Below are 19,220 nucleotides of genomic sequence, written 5' to 3'. Positions count from 1 at the left end.
AATGAGATAAGACACTGATGCTGAGAGTGGTGGTTGTGTGATGAGGTGGCCATGAACAAATTTGTATTTCTAACACTTCGATGTGGCTGTGTCTAAAAGTCTTATCCTGAGGAAGAAAGTGTATTGATGAGGTGCAAGGTGGCAGAAAGGCATGCAGAGTAAGGACTTCAATCAGAAATGCACTGTTGCTTGAATGTGAGCATGATCCTTTCCCTGTTTTTTTACTGCACAAGGCTATACAGGGCAGTGTGCTCCAGACGGGGTGAGTACTGGAGCTCATTCTCTTATGTAGTATCCTGAATATTGTGTTAGAATATTAACAGACCGTGGGACACTTACCTGGCAGCGATACCAAATGTCTGTGGGTGTGTAGTGATCAGTGAGCTCCCGGGGCTCAGGTTGCAGTGCCTGCCCTGGGGCAGCGTGCCCACCGAGCAGGGTTCCTGGTGCTGCTGTGGCAGGGCTTTTTGAGCGTGCTAGGGTTGTGCTGGAGCACCGTGAGGAAACCCTGCTAGATACTGAGACTGCAAGGATATAGGACAGAAAGAAACAAGGGGATTTTATTGCCATTAAAAGTACCAATTTGTACAAGCCGACATTTTAAATAGCGTAATTTAAATGGAACCAAACTGATATGAATAGAACCTATTAATAAATTAAACACTTCTTTCCACCCAATATTTCACAAGGGAATTAGCAGAATAATTTGTTAGTAAATGAGCCCAGGAACGAGGCTGTGAATGACATATCTATCCCATCCTTCTCCTCCCCCTGTAACACTCTTTGCAGATGTAAGCAGAGAGTTGCTGTGGTTTCAGACATTGATGCCTCTCACTTACGTACAAACAGGAGCACAACTTCAAGAGAAGGAAGAAGGTTGATGTAGCGGTTAGAGAACCAGCCTTGACTGTAAGAGTTGATCGTGCTCTGCTTCAAATTGTGCGTGTTATCTCAAGCAAGTTGTTTCAGGCCAGTGTCATTCATGGTATTTAGGCACCTGGCCGTCATGCCTGTACCGAGCTCTCCGTGCACTCACTGGGGGTGGCCCCGAGACACGTCTCTGGACTAGGAACTGAAGACCTGGCCGTTGGGTTAGCGGTGCCCAGCAGCAAGCAGCAGTACAGAAAAGCCGGTGTCACAGCTGGGCTTTGCTGGTAGCAAGGGTGGAAGCAGTTTGTCAGTCCACCTCCTTCTTGCATTGGGCCCTAGGACTTCGGCACAGCCTTGCCTGCTTCCAGGAGTGCTAAAAGCACCTCCTCCCTCACATGTTAGTGAAAGGGAATGCAGGCACATGCGGTCAAGCACAGGTTCAGAGAAGCCCCATGCATTCCAAAGCATCCTCTCCATGGTGCTGTGGGCGTAGGAGCGAAACATTGACTAAACTGCTGTCGGCAACCTCGGGAACAGGTGGCAGAGCAGTGCTTGAAAAATCTCCTTTTTCCCCCTCCTTCTTCTCCCTCTAGATGAAGGTCCCTACAAGCAGAAGTGGCAGAAATAGCGAGGAAGACAGCATCAGGGAGGCCACAAGCTCTCAGCGGAGCAGCTCAAGGGACCGTCTCAGTGATGTAAGTACCATTCAGGAGAAAGCATCGCTTCATTGCAGCAATTCCCGCTGCTGACATGGCTTTTCATAAATCTTGCTGAACAAATGTTGGCATCCAGAGGTCACTGTGTAATAACTTTTTTTTATGTCATGATTGAGTGTTATGGCATAAGTGGTTGTGCTGCCTTGCAAACACTATAATCGTGGTGCAAATAATATGATAAGCAAAAGATCAGAGATGGGAAAACAAAATGGAATTGTTATTCCTCAGGGAAAAATGGCTTGATGTTTTGTTTTGTTTTCTCGAAGTTGTGTTAAAAAGCTTTTTACAGTATCTTTCGGTTTAGCTACTGCACATAATCAAGTAGTTTGGGTGCAAAGTCAGTTCATCTAATTTTATGCTTCCTGCCTCCAAGATATGAAAGGTTTTTTGGGGAAAGCTGTCTTTCTCTCAGGAAATTTGATGGTACATTGAGTGAAATGTTATGATAAAACAAAAGCAAACGGTGCCTTAGTGTGTAAACACACAAATGGGCTTTTGAGTCACCAAGAAATCAATGGCAGTGCTGGGATAATTTTATATGAAGGCTTTTTGTGTTAGCAATTAGCATTTCGCCTTCATTAAAACATGATTTTTTACTAATTAGGACCTTTCCCGTTAGGAGAGATTTAAATGAAGAACAATAATCAAACGCTGGCACGAGCATGTCTGAAATATTAAATTTGCCATTTCAATGGCAAGCCACAGAAATCCCAGAGCGAGTGGTTTTCATGTTGAGTTCTATTAATGTAAAATATGCTTCATAACTAAAACCTGTCACAGAAAACGGCTCACACCAGCTAAATTCAATTGGACAGTTAATTTAGCTTTAAAATTGAAAACACTACCTCCGCTTCAGGATGCAAAAGGAAGCGGGGGGGAGAGCCTTTGATAAGTGTAATGTATTTGCTATTAAGGCTTTCAGAGCCCATTCTACAGGAGGAGAAGGGAAAAAATGGCTCCCACAAATGTGTTTAAAAGCTGAAAGTATTTATTAAAAATGTCAGCAGAAAAGTGCTTTTGGCAGATTAAAGCGGGATTCAGCTTGACAGCTCTGACAGGGAAATGTGACGGGGGAAAATTCTCTCTACATGTTTGGAGTGTGAATGGGGCGCTGTAAACAGCCGACGCAGTGGGAGGAAGAGAAAAATAACGTGTTCTGTGATGTGCTTCCAGGATTGTGAACCCACACGCCGTGGTGGGGAAAGTCAGTGAAGGGGGGGGACCTCTGGACAAATCACCTTGCTGTGGGGCATCTTTGACTGTGTTATTAGTCAATAATTATTGTAATTTTATGTATACTTATATTTATGCGATTCTCTCCCTCCCCTCCCCTTGGCCACTGGTGACAGGTATGTGAGCAGGGGCACCGGGTAGCATTGCTGTACCATAATGTGGGGCCGCAGGAGAGGAATAACATGTTCAGACTTGGTGATTAGCGTAGGTCAAAGCGTTAAGTGGTCTTGGAGACTTTTCTTGTTAAGCCAATGCACTTCCAGTTTTTTTCTCCTCCGTTTCCTTTGCCTCCTACGTTGCAGGCTGAGCCTGTAGGAATTGAGTCTGAGCGCCTAATTCCTGCAAAATCTTCAAAGCTAGTTCAGCAGCCAGCGAAATTCAGTGGGAAACAGGCACTCCATTCTTTTTCCGTCAATGGGGACATTTGGGCAGTGCCTGAAGGCCAGGGCACACTTCAGAGCTTTGCTGAAGCTGCTCTTGTGACCTGGCAACCCGTTGCAAATGAGAATTTTTCAAATTAGTAATTAAACAGTTTGAAAAGTAAGCTTCATGAATCACAGAATGCTCTTCGTTCATTATTTGACAAGTGCAATTTAGCTTTAATCACGTATAACGCTTCCTTGTGTGCTAGTAAATGTTCTGTAGTCTATTTAGTGACTGTCAGAAAGTCTTAGAAAGTCCCACGGGTACAACTGGATGGTTTTCCCCATTTGCGTGTGAAGGAATAAGGCAGCAGAGTTTTTCTTTTTGTAGCGAGGGCGCGGGGAAGGGGGGAGAAGAAGACAACATGCTACAGAGTGTCGATTCCTGCAGGATTCTCTCTCCAGCCCTGCCCGGTCCCTGCACAGCTCTGAAGCTGTACTTCCCAGTGTGCTGTTTAAATAGATGGTGTGTAGCTGAACTGATGCAACCCCTTACATGTGGCACTGAGGATTAAAAAGCCACAGGGCAGTAGGGACGTAAAGGGAAGGCAGGGATGCTTTTTCCTTGTGGTTAGCAGTTACAAATCGAGGCTCTAGCACGTGGCTGTGCTGGGGTGGCTGCCTGTCCTTGCAGATGGAATCGCTGTGGCAGGAGGCACCTGGGCTGTTTCTTGCTCTCCTGCTGTTTCTTCGTGCATTTGGCCTTCAGGAGTGGTTTTCGTGCTGCCTTTCCCTCCCGTCTCCTTCCCCCTTAACTTGGGCGAACAATGGAGTAAATGAGGCGGGAGGTGGCAGGTTTGGCTGCTGTACGGCAGCACACAGCAGGTGTGGTAGGAAATACGTGTATGAAATGTGGGCTATAGTAGTCAGCATTGCCACCTTAGGAGCACTGGAGTCCTCCCCCCAGCTTCCTTGTCGGTCTCCATTTAGAAGGCACTATTATGAGCAGCTTAGCTCCTCTGGGAGGCTTGTTCCTTGAGGTTACTTATTCAATGGGACGCCAGCAAGTTGTTCTTTATTTACATTAATGCATGTCATTAGTCTCTAATGGACCATGAAGTCAAGAGGTGGCCTGGTCTGTCGTGGAATAATTGCACTCTAAAGAAAACTGAAGCAAATGATTGATTATGTCTTGCACGCACACACACAGAGCCATCGGTCTGTCCACAACAAAACCCAGAGCATTTTGCTGCTGCTTTGCCACAGTGAAACTTCAGTGGGGAGCGAGTGCTACAGCTTCACAGTAAGACAGCAGTTGTCTTTTATAGTACATCTTTCCAGACATTACACTGAGTGCCATTTATTATGGGTCATTGGGGGGAAAAAAGTGCTTATTGTGATCCAGTGAAATCATCTCTGACTGCAGAGGTTTGATTTGTTGAGGCTGGTCTCTTCTTTGGGATGATGAAACTCCGGAGCAGAAAAGCAGAGTTTTAGCCCAGGCTTGCACAGCGGATGGTGTGGTGTGGGGGAGGGGATGGGAATTTGCCTCTTGTTTATGTTCCCAGTGTTGATGTAAAATTCCCTTAAAATCTACTTCAAAGCTGACATCCCTTTTACACATGTACTCTCAGGTCTTCTACGACCAACACAGAGTCAACAGCCTTTTTCCAAATGGGATTTTCCTCTGCTGTCTTTCACAGGGAGGTAATTGGAAGTTGCCAGAGAAGTAAGAGGCAGATAAGCCATATTGCTATTTTGTTGTGTTGACCCAAGGAAAAGTGGAAGGCTTGGGCATTTTGTTTTGTTTTTTCCCCATGTTCCGTAATTGTCCTAATCTCTTCTGATGTCCTGAACAGTCCAAAAATCCACACAGAGCCTTGTATAATGGCTTGAAAAAAAGGTTTTTATCTTTTTCTTGACCCATCAGCTTAAGAACTGCCTGCTTTTTAATGGATTTTCTCCCTCACTAAATTGAATGGATCGTCCCTCATTATCATTTAAATAGAAGCCTCACTCCCTGTGAACATGGAAAATTTGAATGTGGTAGTAGAGCTGTGATAATTTGAAATATTCGGAAGGTGGGGGCAAGGAGGGGGAGCAGGCGGCAGAGTGCAGAATTGCTGAATGTAATTGTCATGGATTCTCAATTTTGTTGCCACAAGATGGGAAAATAGACTAATAATTGTCTTCCAACCCTAGTAGAATAGTTGCCCTAGTTAGCTGAAGCTAACACTCTAATTGTCATGGGGGCACAGAGATGAATGAGGATGTATGCAGGGCACAGCCAGGGCTAAATTGAGTGATATACTAAGGCAAAGAGCAAATTGGCAATTATTGGCCCAGCTGAAAAGGTTGGCAGGTGTGCTGCTTTCTCACGAGCCCTTAGGGGGAAATTGGAAATATAAAATATCGACCATAAATACTCACTGATTAGGAAATATGTTGCAAGAGGTGCTGGCCACTTAAGAGTCAAAACTCTCCTTTTCAAGGGGTTGGCTTCAGCTGTGCATAGAGCCAGCAAGCGCTGCTACTAAGTTGTTCAGAGCTTTTTCCTCCCATCCCCCATCCCCCAGGCTATCTTTTCTAATTTTCCATCATCCTATCCTCATATGTTTGTTTGTTTTTCTTTAAACATAATAAAGTCTTTTAGGAAAGTCTTTTAGGAAATGCAGAGATTTTCCTCTCTCTAAATGGTCCTCGATAAGTGTTTAGCATATTGTATAGACTGGATATAAAATTCTCTTTCTGTTAGATGAATACAAAATAACTTCTGTGATTTCTAATTCAAACAGTTCACTGTGATCTGCTTTTCTTTGTGTGCCATCACAGGCACTATCACCCCCTTCCCTCCTGCTTTCTGTACCACGCTTCCCCTCCTGGGGCAAAGGGATTAAAGCAGCAGCAGGGTACAAAGCTGCAGGTCTGTTACGTGTGCCTCAGGCTGAAGTTCCTTGCCAGAAGCATGATCAAATGAGCCTCTGAAGTGAGAATTGGACCACAGTCACACCACAGGTCCATATTTATCCACTTTGCAAAGTCTGGCATGTTTGGGATGCCTGGTCTTGGCTCTGAGCAGGCCAGTGGTGGGACAGCATTGCCTGGAACAGCTCTCAGGCCAGGAACACCTCGGTGCGGTCGGGATGTTACTGAGCACGATGAAGGATTTTTTTGGAAGGCCTGGCATGGCAACATGTAGACTGCAAACTCTTTGTGGCACATGCTGTCTGTTGTTCCCCCTGTATCACACACTGGAATCTGGTCTGCAGCTTGAAGAGTGCAATAAAAGCATTGTAGAGCTTAGCGGAATAAAGATAGCAACAGTATAGTTTTAAGACCCCTCCTCAAACCATGAATCTTGGAAACTGGTTTGCATATACATGCAAAGATTATGAAACCCATCAAGTCACGTTCTTCTGGAGGCAGAAATTCACATCTCTTCAGCATGCTGTCTACTTTTTATACTACTTTGTGTGTCTTGAAATACTGCACGCTTGCATGAAAACTGCTGCAGGAGAAATTATGAGCAAAGTTGTAATGACTTGCATGGAGCTTCAGGTACTAGAGAAAGAAAGTCTGGAGAAGGTTTTGTGAAGTTGGCTGAGGGATGGTGGTTTGAATGGGAGCAGCACCCATGCATGTTCTGTGTATTTTGGAAATGTGAGGGCTTTTATTGTTGTTCCTGGTTAACTATATGCAGTTTGTTCGCTGGTTGCTGGCCAGCAGCCATCTTTCCTTCTGCTCTCTGTGGCCATCAGCTGCAGGAATCTAATGTCTTGGTTGGAAGGTGTTCTGCAGCATATCAAGTCAGTTACAGATGTTTAGACCTTGTGTAGTTTGATGTCTTACTGAACTGATTTTGCAGTATTTCCAAGCATAAGCCCCTTTGTTTATCCAGCATAATAAAATAAGTGAATTAAAAGAAGGAACACATTCACATTTTGCATGACATCCATATCATTCATCATGCATTGTGGTTATCTTGTCAGGTCCTGGTTTCTAATCTAAGTGAACATCAGATGCACTCTGTGACCTTTGCCAAGTCAATTGAACTCATTGTATTAACAGACAGGAGTGGGACTGTGGAAATTAATTGTATTAAGAGAGACTCCGTGTTAAGGTCTGGCATATCTTCTGCCATTGGCCCTTTTTGCCCTCCTCCTCACTTGCTCCTCTCATTCCAAGACACTTGAGTTTTGTAAGGGACTTGCTTGCAAAGAAAATACTAGTATTCAAAGCTGAACTGATATTCTGTTGTTGAATGTTCTCTAAATGACCAAGTGGATGGGTAAACGTGCACGCTTCCTTGTGCCTCAGCCCTGTCTGGCTGCAGAATTGAGGTAGCCAAGAAATAGTGGAAGACAGGTGCAGCTGAGGTGAGTTTTTATCCTGAACAAATGATACAAAACATAATTAAAAATTCATTCTCTCCATATTATTGACTCTTCTGAGTGCTAATCAACAAATCAGGCTTGCGTCGTTGGGCTGTATGAGGAGTTTGGGCCTGTGGTTTGGCAAAGCAAGGTTGGGCACTCAGCAGGAGCTGGGAAGTCTGTCGCGGTTCCCTTCTCTTCTGCGGACTCCACCGGTGTCACTGGGCACATCTAAGTCTTTCTGTGCCTCAGTTTCCACACTAACGTGGGGGTGGCATTAATAATAGTGCTAGGAGGCTCTTTTTGGTGACTGTCCTGTGCCCACATAGGAATAGCTCTTTGCCCAAAATGGCGGTTTCAGCAGCTGACTTGGAGGTATTTGATACACTTTTGGTTTCAGCCAGTAAAAGCGGCATATTTCAGAAGAGCTGGAATGAACTCTTGATGTTTCTGGAAAGTGTTAATTTACATCTTTTAGTCAGAGGAGGGAAGTGAATGCTAATAACAAGAGTTAATTTTATGGTGGTGCTGTCATCACCTGCTTTTATCTAATTCCCTTATAGTTAGTTCATATATCAAGAATGCTTGCTAAGATCCAAGCTGAAACCTGCCTGACCCAGTGAGAATGGGGAGTTGTCTTGAAATGCCCTATTACCTTGATTATTACTGCATTTTAAAGCCCTTCTTACTGTCTTTCTAGTTCAATAAATAACCCAATAGCTTTAAGAAACCAAACAGAGGGTATCTTGATTTGTTTTGTATTGTATTGTAAGAACAGCGGAAGGCCATGCTTTTATTTATACCAGGGAAATAACTTTTCCTGTCAATTTAACAGATACTCTTGGAAAACCTGCTGAAGGTTATTGGTGAGATTTTTGTCATCGGGTTCTTTTCTAAATTGTAATCATGTTGTTTATCAGGAATAAAGGATGAAATCTTTTAAATACAATCACAGATTGCAGTGTAACTTAAACTCTCAAGGACGTTGGTGGGGCGATAGTGGAGTCTTTCAACAGTAAGATTTTGTCTTTGCTGCCAGAAAGGTGTATTTTTTTATATCCAGAATAATTAACGTGAGAGCTGTCCCAGGGTAGAAATAATTCACTCTGTGACATAACTGAAGTGTCTTGTCTGTGCTGTCTGGTTTTGGTTTTAACCTTGGGTTTAAAAGGAACCAAAAATCTTTAGTTGTAAAAGAGCATATAATCTGCAAAATATTATAAGCCATTTATCTTTATGCACAAATGCCATCCAGCACTGTAGTTCCACTTATGCATCATTAAATGTGCAGATCACATTCTTTTTGCCCCTAACTAGTAACAGCCTCCCTTAGAAACCCAGGGTATTCCAGAGAGTGCTGAAAGGGGCACCAGGGGCACAGAAGCCGGTGCTCAAGCCAAGCAGAGGGCTTCTGCCCTCCCTCTGAGGGTCTGCTCAGGTTTGCTTCGCCTGGCAGCTGCAGCCAACAGGAGCAGCATCTGCAGGAGCAGCATCTGCAAGTGCAGCATGGGTGCGCCTGCTGCAGCAGCTTCGCTGGTGGGCTGGGTACCATGCTTGCTGGCCCCTGCCTGCTCTGCTCTGGGCGGGCAGCATTTGGGTTGGATGGGCACGTCGCTTTCCCCACGTCCTGCTTCTGCAGGTTGGGTTTTGCAGATGGGAAGGCTTTTGGAAAGGCATGGCGTGGCAGCTGTTCCTGCGCCTGGCTGCAGAGAGTTGGCCAGCTGGGGTCATGATCCTCTGTCTTTGAATTTTGTCTCTGACTGCATCTTTCCTGCCTGTGATGCTTCCTTCAGGCAGCGTTTGAAGGCCAGAGCTGAGCCTGCTCGGGCTCTGGGTTGTAGCAGTAAGAGCTGGTTTGGGTTTTGGTCTCGCGTGAGCCAAAGCTACGAGGCCGGTGCTGGACGGGTTGGTGCAGGACTAACATGAGTGTGGCTAGTTGGGTACTGCGGTGACCATCACACCCTGCTGCATGAGCTACCTTCAGACAAGGAGAAAACTGACCAAAATAGCACATCAGACTGTTTTGAGAACAAGAACTTTGTAGAGGGCTGTCATGTAAGTGCTCCTATTCTATAGGTAAGAGCCTCTGTCAGTCATTCCAGCTGAAGGTTTGCCCCAGTAACTGCGCTTGCCAGACAAGCACTCATTCATAGTCAAAGGAGGTTTCTTCAGCTTTGGGTAGATGCCAAGTTAAACTTCCAAGATTTCTTACATTTGCAGCCACAATTGATTACTTTTCTCATAATTTGATCTTGATATAGAGACATATGGATTAAGCTATGTTTATATCAACCCCCAAAGATTTTTTTTCTTTAGGAACATCCATCACAGTTGCACACAAACTGTTCTGCTCTGGCACTTGTAGCTGATATTAGCTGGGGCTTTCAACGTTTTTACGTGTGGCAGTTGGTATGGGTCCTCGTAAAGAGCCCGCAGTGTTCCCAGTTAACCAAGAAAGCACTAGCGGTTTGTTAGATGTGCAGAAAAATGCGTGCGAACGGCTCTGGAGAGTGTGGGATGTGGCTGTGCATAAACCTAATTGTTGGAAAGGATTTTATGAGTTGAATCCAAAGTACTCACCAGTTACTAACTTTATACATGCAATAAAAATTCTGAGGGGGCAGGAAACCCACACTTTTCCCCCCCTGATTTCCAGGAAATTTGATGTTAAAACTTGTAAGGAAGGAAGAAGTTCTTAGATGTGAAAAATGCCAGAGTAAATTGCCATTCAGTTTTAATTATTTCTGATGTAACACTTCATTCAGCAACTGCTTTTATTGTTTTCTACTCAGTGGCTTTAAATCGGTGGTCTACAGATTCCTGGGGTTCTTGGACAGCTTGGGATGGCTGAAAGTTACCTGAGAAAAGCAGGTCTGTTGTTAGCATGTTTGAGTTTGTTGTCCAAGGGTCTGCTACATCCCAGGAAAATATTTTGGGTGTGCACAAGACTCAAAGATTGAAAATAACTGTTAAAGTGAAAATGCTCTGAGAGGCTGTTTCCCTAGAGAGAAGCTTCTAATGAAACCTCTTGTTTCTCTTTTTGATTATTATTTCCAATTTGTTAGACCTTGTCAATCTTTGTTAAATCTAAGCTGAGGAGGGGGTGGGGCGTGAGAACTGCTACCCTTTTATTACTCTCTTCCTCCCACCTCTCCAAGCAGGTAATTTGCCCTCTCCTTGTTTCTGTTTTCTTTAGGTGAACTGCCTGATCAAGCTATCCAAAGTGTCAGAACAGATAATTGTGTTCAGCTCTTCAGCATACTTATGTAGATAGCAGGATATTGTTATTAATTTTTTTTTCTATACAAGGCTGAATTCCATGAGTTGTTTGGGTTTTTTTTAGAAGTATGAAGAGGGGGAGGGATAGGTTTGTCTTAGTTTCTCAAAACTAGAGATAAATGCTACCAACCTTCACTTTCACCAGTCTGTAGCTTTATTTCTGGGCAGTTTACATTAAAGAGGTTTATTAACAATCCTCTACTTTTTTTGTAGTGTTTGAAGGCAGGGGCCAAATCGATGTGCAGTGTGCAAAAGGTGGAAAGTTAAATGCTGTCAGAGGTCTGTTATTGCTGACTCGGACAGTGAAAGCTGTCCTGTTCCTGCAGAGCAGAGGTCTCCTGAGCTGCAGCAGGACAGAGGTGCATGCGTTGCATGCCAGGGATGGGGACTGGCACCCAGTCACACACACAGTGGCTGCAGACCTGTGTGTAAGATCTGTGAAGAGCTGTGCCACAGCTTTCCTTCCATCGGGCACCCTGGTTCCTGTGCCAGCTGGTGAGAGGGTTAATGGGGAGCCCTTCCTCCAGCAGCACACTCACCTAATTGTAGGGCTTTGCTATTGTCTCTTCACTTTGGAAACTTTCCTTTGTGGGCACTTGGCGGGGAAATTGCGTCTCTGGTGTCTAGGGAAGTTGCAGGGCAGTGGCGCAGTGTGCATGGGCAGACCAAGACAATCGAGTCTTCCATTGAGTGCAGGAGTGTGGAAAGGCTTCTGCGTGTATCTAGGTATCTTCTGATCAAAAGGCTTGCAAACTGGTAATACAAAGGAACTGTTATCCTATCGGTGGAAAATTACAGGTATTTGCAGTAGCCTGCAATCAGTTTGCATCCATCTCTGGGAGTATTGTGCTGTTGGACTGATTTAGTAAAACGATAGCTTCTGGTGCTGCTGCAAAAACACAAACAATCCTCAAGATCAGCCTGCAATGATTCAGTATTTTCGTTCAGGCTCTGGTACCCACTAGAACATCAGTCTGGGAAACGGGACTGTTAAGACTCCCTGAATCTTGTTTAATAAAATCACATAGCAAGAGCATCATGATAATAAATCACACTTGGAAATTGGCCTGCAGAGTACTTGCTGGGTCACGTGGTATCATATGCCACCACTGTTCCCGGCTTCTTTTTAATTTCCGAAAAGAAGGCATATAGCAGCAGCTGAAGATAGAGGTGGAATTCATTTAGCTGCTTTGAGAAAGTAACTGCCAGCAAAAACCAGCAGCTCAACAGTCTTGAGTTGTAGAGAGGGGAAAGGAATCCGAGTGACTGGAGATGGTGTGATGCAAAGGAAAAGAACCAAGTGATTTGGCAGCGTGTGAAAGAGGTAAGGATGTGGTAGAGAAAGGAGCAGGAGGAGCTGAAATGAAGAGCAGGAGTAAACAATGTAGTTTAACTTATTCAAAAGGGACAGAATGCTTATTAAAGCTCTGAGAGATGATAAATTAGTGCTTTGCTGCTATTGTTGTTTCAGATAGAGTTGTCATATGGTAATGCTGCGGCAGTGAAGGCTGGAGGCTCATGAATTCAGAGGGGAATGGAAAGTGGGATATATGGTTACATGATTGAAAGTTGGAGTTGATGAGGCAAAATGTGCAGCCCTGATTCAGGAGAGCGTCCTTACACGTGTGCTGTTTCTCGGAAGCTGCCGTTACCTGCTGAAGAGAGATGGTTCAGAATGCGTGCTCTGCTGCTGTGAAGACATACCCCATGCTGAGAGCTTCTACCTTAGCTGGGAGGTGCTGTCGAAGCCCTGCTCTAGCTTATGAAACCCTTGTCTGAAATAGCCCTGGAGCCCTCACCTGGAAATGCGCTTTTGCTGTTACTCCTGTGGCAGCACACAGAATGTCAGAAGATCATTTGAGGCACTCTGGTTTTGAAGTTTTCCCCTAAGGAATGCTGGGCTGGGGGAGGGAATCGCAAATTATTCTTATCTTACATTACACAGAATCTCTTGCATTACTTACTGTGGCATATTGTTTCCTCCCACAGAGTTCTGCTCAATCGCTTTCAGGAAGAGGCTACTCCGTAAGTCATTTTACAGCTAATTCTTTCACTTCTGTTGATGTTGATTGCAGAGGTTTACACTACCTATTGCATTTCCACTGACAGGAAAGAAATGCAGAGCATAAAAAATAGGGTTAGAGTAAAGGTCTGTTGTGCACCTGGCCAGGGACAGCCCTGACGTGTGAGAGCACATTAAGAGTCTGGGGGCTTCTTCAATTTAATTTTATACTTACAGGGAGGGTTTTTTCTGTTGTTTTATAGTGGATTTCCGCTACATAGTCGCCTCCTGAGAATTAAAAGTCTTGAGTGGGGAGAGTTTTCAACACCGGTGGGAGATGCTTCCCTGCCCTCCTCCCTCCCCCATAGAGTTTTTCATTTGTGCATTAAATACAAGAATCGGAGACAAAATTACTCCATTTTAAGAAGAATGATGACCCTCACCAGTGTGAACAAAATAAGTCAATATTCTCTTACTTATAAGCTCTGAGTTATACAACAAGCTCTCTAGTTTTCAGAGGAGGTTGTTGCTGGTGTTTTCTTTGCAGGAGTGCCATAGGTGCCAGCGTTCTGCAGCTGGTGTTACAGGGCCAGGACACGCCTGCTTGTGGATGCGATGTAACAGTGATGTTTAATTAACCATTTCTGTTTACATGTACCTTATTTGTTTGTGCAATAATGACATTCCTTCATGTAGAGGTGGTACAATTGTTTATTGATTTGGGGTTCCTTTGCTGTTCAGCTGTCCCAAAAGGCAGGCACATACACTTTACCGTATGTATTAATAAGGAAATAGGAGAGGCTGTGAGTGGCTTAGCAATGTCAACATGAAAATTCCTCAAATGGCGTTATATCTGACTCTCGTAACAAATGTATAGTGTGTAGATACACGTTATGACACCCTGGTTGTTCAGCCAATAAGTCAGGTATATCCTCATTGCTGGTGCAGAGCTTGTAGAGGAAGGCGTATGCTAATCTCGTATGCAAGTCTGAATGAGAACATCCAGCTAATGTTCCTGCCTACCCTTACTGACAGTAACTGCTGGTTTCACGACCTCTGCCATGATAAAGTTTTGCCTTCTAGGTGGATGGTCTTGAATGCTTGTTTCTTACCAAGAGCTGTAACTGCTCACTTCTCATAGACAAGAACAAAGGTGGATTTTATATACTTCAGGACATTTATGTGGACACCTTGTAGACTTTTTTTTTTTTGCAATGATTGCATAAATTATTTTCTTTCAATAATTCATGTTATATGTTTAGAGTTGGAAGATGGGACCTGTGAGCTCCTACCTGGTGCTGTATGCACAGATAAAAAATGGCTAGGCAGGGCAGAATTTATGGTCTGATTTCATAACGACACTGTCACATGCTATCATGTATATTATCAGAAATTCATAATACAAGATGAAGTGCATTTTAATCATAAAACCATTACAAAATAACATATGACTTAAAGTCTTACGGTTTTAGTGAAATAATGTCACAAATTTTTAGACAGTAATGGCATGTCTCCTAAGTATCCTTCTGTCTAAATCTTCCCAGTATCCCAGGTGAGTATCATTACTTAATTCACTGAGTGATGAGGAATGTTTGCTGTAGGACCAGTTGAGCTCTGCTTCCCAAACACACGAACAGTTGGATTCACCTAAGCTTCTGAAGGCAGATGCTGTATCTTCTATTTCTCTGTAAAATGCCATGCATGCCCATGGCACCACATAAATAATAATGAGTCATCTTCACAGACTTTATGACTGAGGGCATGGTTTGGGAATTAAACAATTTCCCACTGGCTATAACATAGGTTGCAAAATCTTAATGGAAAAAGGCCAAAGAATTCTTTTTAGAGTCTCAAGACAAATAAATCATAGGACTGTTTTCCTCCATTGCTGTCTGTTAAGAAATTTACTTTTGTCTCTCAGAAATGATTTTCAGGAAATTTCTAGCTCCTTCTCTGTGCATGTGTGGGGACAAGGTTCTGTTATTTAGCCAACCCATAACTTCTCAAGGGAGGTAAGAGCTTTCTGCGTGCTGAGGCAGTATTTTGAGATCATGAGTAGCGTGAGCCAGGGTTGCTTTTCCTTATGGGTTGTCATTTTCCCTATTAAATTGCCTTCTGCCTCACCATGTACCAGCTGTTGAGGCTGACCGTTTCCCTTAAGACTCCAATGCTGCTCTAAATTGATTTAGCGTAAGGCAGAGACTATCACTTCCAGCACTGCCAGACCTTGCTGGCCCAAACCTGCACTGGAAGCCTGTTCTCCCAGGTGGCAGAGAGATGTTCAAACCACCAGTTCAAGACAACTGGCCCCAAACCAGGGGTTGTCCATAGTATCTTGTAACAGTTTTCATTTTCTCATGAAAGCAGATGTATATGAAACATTAAGTCAGTATTTTGGCTCTGCCCCTGTTTACATCAAATAGGTGGTTTGCCAGACATGGTGAAAGTGTGATAAAAAGTGGCGCTAGCAGGAGGCATGATTCTTGTCTTGAATGTTCCTCCTGGTATCTGTGCACAACTTGTCTTGTGGAAAACTGTCACTTGCAGGATGATGATATATATCGTTACTTGGTGAAGTTCTTGTACTGGGTTTCATAAGCAGCTGTTCAAATACCACAAACTATTTTGTGTGTGTTCATTTTTAATTGGCTCGTTTCGAATCTGCATGCTTCACCATTCACTTGCTTCAGCTGCCCTTGCAGAGCTGTTTGCTTTCAGAAACATTTGTAGAAAATGCACATTTTAAGGAAATGTGCATTTGCAGGAGGAAGACTTAAAACCTGTGGTAGTAAACTTGGAAAAAACTTAATCCAAGGTTCAGCTCATCCAGCTGGGCTGCACAGAGAAGGCAGGCAAGGCCTGTCTGGGCAGTCAGAGCAGGCTGATGTTGAAAACCTCAGCAAACTGCTCCTATGTAAGGTACAGACTCTGGAGCTAAAGTTAGGAAGAAAACTAAATGCAAATAATAACTCCTGAGTGCTGAATATTCCAAAAACTTCATTGGCTTCAGGCTTCCCATGGAACATTAAGTCCTCAATAAGGACCACATAACCTCTGGTTAACTTCGGCTGCACCTAGATTTAAATTGTAAATGCTACTCAAAAGTAGCGTTAACAGTGACTGGGCACATAGTTTCACAGTCTTATCTGTAGATATTGTGGACAAAATGTCTTCTAAATCTTAAAATCTTACTTCCCAAAGTAAAGTTTTGAATGGTGTCTAATTGGATAACAAGACATATCTATGTCTGTACTCTATCTGCAAGCTCCTTATCTCATCAGTAGCATGTGTTTCATATCCTTATCTTGTTAAATGTATACTTCCGCTGTGCTGAGAAATAGAATGCTAGTTTGTTTATGGAGGTTAATATCTTATTCCCTTTATGACTTGATGATTACGTATGTGTGATAAACTACTTCAGCCATTTGTCACACTTCCTGCACACACAAATGAGATTAGTGATTTTAGTCAGAAAGGTCTGTCTGTCCTCTGAGCAGACAAAACAGATTTTCTTTTTGGTAACAGGATGAGAGACCTGACTACCTGAAAATGCACTGATTTGTTAAAAAATACGCAGAGAATTAGAAACTAGCTGTATGTTGAGGTTTCTGTGTATCACTGATACATACTCACCCTGCGGACCATTTTTCAAATCTATTCCTGACAGTTAAGTCAACTTAAGGCCTACCATAGTTAGAAAGTAGTTAAAATGAACATAAGATCAGTACATACAGTTTGTTGTTAATGGCTAAAAAGTTGCAGTTGTTTATAAGGTTGAGCACATTGTACAGACAAACCCCAGCTGCAGTTGACCTTGACTCAGTTTTGTGGAGAACACTTAAAAGGATAGAATTGGGAATATGTGGTAGCTTAAAAAAATAAACAAAAAACCTCTTCCAATTAATTATGTAGTTTATTTATGGAGCATCTGTGCAGCTGTTCCTCTTCTGGAATGGAAGGGGCTAAAATGTGGGAGTGAATAAAAGAATAAACTTGAAAGCATATGGCAAATGGATAGCTAGTGAGCCAACCTGTCTGAGTGTACCTTGGAACAAAAGGACAGGAGGGTGAGATGTCTTTGTTTGGTTTTATTTGTTCTTGGAAGATTATTTTTTTTAACAGAAACAGTAACATACACTTGGCAACACCAGCAGCTGATTTTTATTCTGAGCTTCTGTAAAATATCAAAGTCTTTGCAGCCTAGTCAAATCCCTGGCAGCTCATCAAATTCTGTTGATTTTACATCTTCCTTGTTGAGCGCCGGAAACCAGCGTCTCAGATAACTTGGGCTGCAGCTCATGGATAGAAAGAAACATGCAAAACACCATAAGGCTTGCAGAGACACTTGGGTCATCCAGCGTCAACTCAGTGTTATCTGCCAGCCGCCTTTCCTTCTGCTTGGTGACGTAGCCTGAGAATGACTGTCTTGTTCCCCAGATGGAGCTGGAACCTGAGGTGGCAGAGGCAAGCACTGGCTAGGTGTAGAGCACCCTGAGCCCTGCTGCACCCTCTGCCTCTGCCCCAGTCTGCGCCTTCCTGATGGTTTCTCTCAAATTATGATGCTGATTTCTGGAATGGGCTTTCCAGTTGCTGGTGATGATCTTTACAGCCTTCCAGGACTCCTCTCCTGTGCTGTGCTTGATGTTGCTGTACAGCAGGCTGTCACGCAGCACAACTGCCCGTGGCCACCTTACCCTATTACCCTGCTGAGATCTTCATAGCTCGCACCTGTGAGCACACTTGCTGGGACAGCAGGTACTGAGCTGTAATTCACCTGATTTACAGCAGGGAGGTAGTGTCCAGTGCAGTGAGCTCAGTGGGAAGGAGGACAGCTAGGGATGATTGCACAGTGCTAGGTAATTGTCAGCCTAGGAACTGTTGACTCTTTGCACGTTTATATACCCTCATATACCCTGTAAAGCTCTTTTCATGGCCTGTTTTGGTTTTGTGCCAGCTCGATGCACTTCTATGAAACCCTGAAACAGATGGTCCCTGCTAAGGAGGCTGTTCCCATGCCAGAAATCCTCTGTGCGTGCACAGGCAGGTTCACTGTTTCAGTGTAATGGTTACAGAAGCTTGCCTGAAGATCATGCCAGCAGCACTCACCTGATCTGCTCTGCGCTTCAAGGATGTTCTTGTGCTCTTAGGCTCGGGGACCAAATTGTTAGCCTTGAAAAAGCACCTTCAACAGCATCTTTTCTGTACAGAGCTTAAGTCGGTACCACTTCCTACGTAGAGCATGGTCCAAGAGCCCAGGTGATGGTTGCATACCTTGCCATCTTTGAGATTGCCTTGGAGAAGCTGGTGTCGTGAGAAGGATAAATTTCTAGGTAAAGTTCAACAAAATTTTTGCTATGAAGCATATAATACTTCTGCTAGGGAATTCTGGAGTGTGCTTCAGGTCACAGGTGTGGAAGCATGCTCAGTGACCAGGGGCAAACTTGAATTGTAACTAATGGGGTTTCTCCACCTGCCGATCTGTCATACGCTAATGAAAAATCTGTAGGTAGGTAGCATTTCTTAGGTGGGCTGGAAAATTCATTGTATGTTAGGACCTCTGATAAATTAGCATTTTTCCTTGCCAAAAATCAATATTGGAAACAGGGCTCTTGTTATGAATCTAAAAATCATTGAGCTGGAGCCAAAGTTAAATGATAAAAGTGAATTTAATATGTATTTCCTGTGATAGTGTGCCTGTGGGCTGGCAACATGAGCAAGACTTTCTGGATAAGATTTATGAATAGGGGAGTAATAATTCCAAAATAAGTATCAATCTCATTTTGCCTTGATGCCAAGTATAAAAGAGGGACTATAATTGTCTTTTTCTTCTGGACAAGAAAAAGAATTGCAGATACATCCCCTTCAGGTGGAGCAATACTCTGTCTTCTTTGAAGACAGATTATGTCTTCTTTGAAGACAGATACTCAGTTATAAAGAGAAAAGAAAAAGGGACTATAATAGAGTGATGTGGCCTGTAAGAGCTATGACAGCACAAAGGATTTTTTTTTTTTAAAAAAAAGGAGAAAAATAATAATATGTAATAGAAACATAATGAATTTTGAAAGGGTTTCTCCCTCTTAAGATAGCAGGAATTTTAAAGCCATGATTATAATGCTGGATGTCAATCCAAAGCATTTAATTTCTTCTGGGTTTCTTTTCACGTGTTCATGAATAGCTTCACTTTACAAGAACTCTCCCCATGCTTGAATTCACCTGGACGAGCTGAGTTCACTGAATAAATGAAGAGTTCGTTTGCTCTGCCGGCCACGAGGGAGGGAGCCAGGCTGCTGTAGGCTAGCCGAGGAGCTGGCCTCTTGGCTCCAGAGGCTGTCCCGTAACTCGTGAGCTCAAATGCTGTTGAGTAATTAGTGCATTTATTATTCTA

The 19,220-nt window shown here is 43.5% G+C and overlaps 1 protein-coding gene across 17 annotated transcripts in view; it reads left to right on the top strand.

Annotated features, from left to right (window-relative positions):
• FBRSL1 (fibrosin like 1) overlaps positions 1-19,220 on the top strand; it is a 548,072-nt gene that overhangs the window by 243,958 nt on the left and 284,894 nt on the right. For 15 of the 17 annotated variants that reach the window (XM_037376317.1, XM_037376275.1, XM_037376290.1 and 12 more), the window contains 2 exons: positions 1,464-1,565; positions 12,823-12,858. In XM_037376317.1, coding sequence (XP_037232214.1) covers positions 1,464-1,565; positions 12,823-12,858 — 138 coding nt within the window. The remainder of the gene's footprint in view (positions 1-1,463; positions 1,566-12,822; positions 12,859-19,220) is intronic. The other 2 variants (XM_037376238.1, XM_037376279.1) reach the window with 1 other exon arrangement.

Source organism: Falco rusticolus, chromosome 1, assembly GCF_015220075.1.
Source record: "Falco rusticolus isolate bFalRus1 chromosome 1, bFalRus1.pri, whole genome shotgun sequence".
NCBI lineage: Eukaryota > Metazoa > Chordata > Aves > Falconiformes > Falconidae > Falco > Falco rusticolus.
This window is presented reverse-complemented; position numbering and strand designations above follow the sequence as displayed.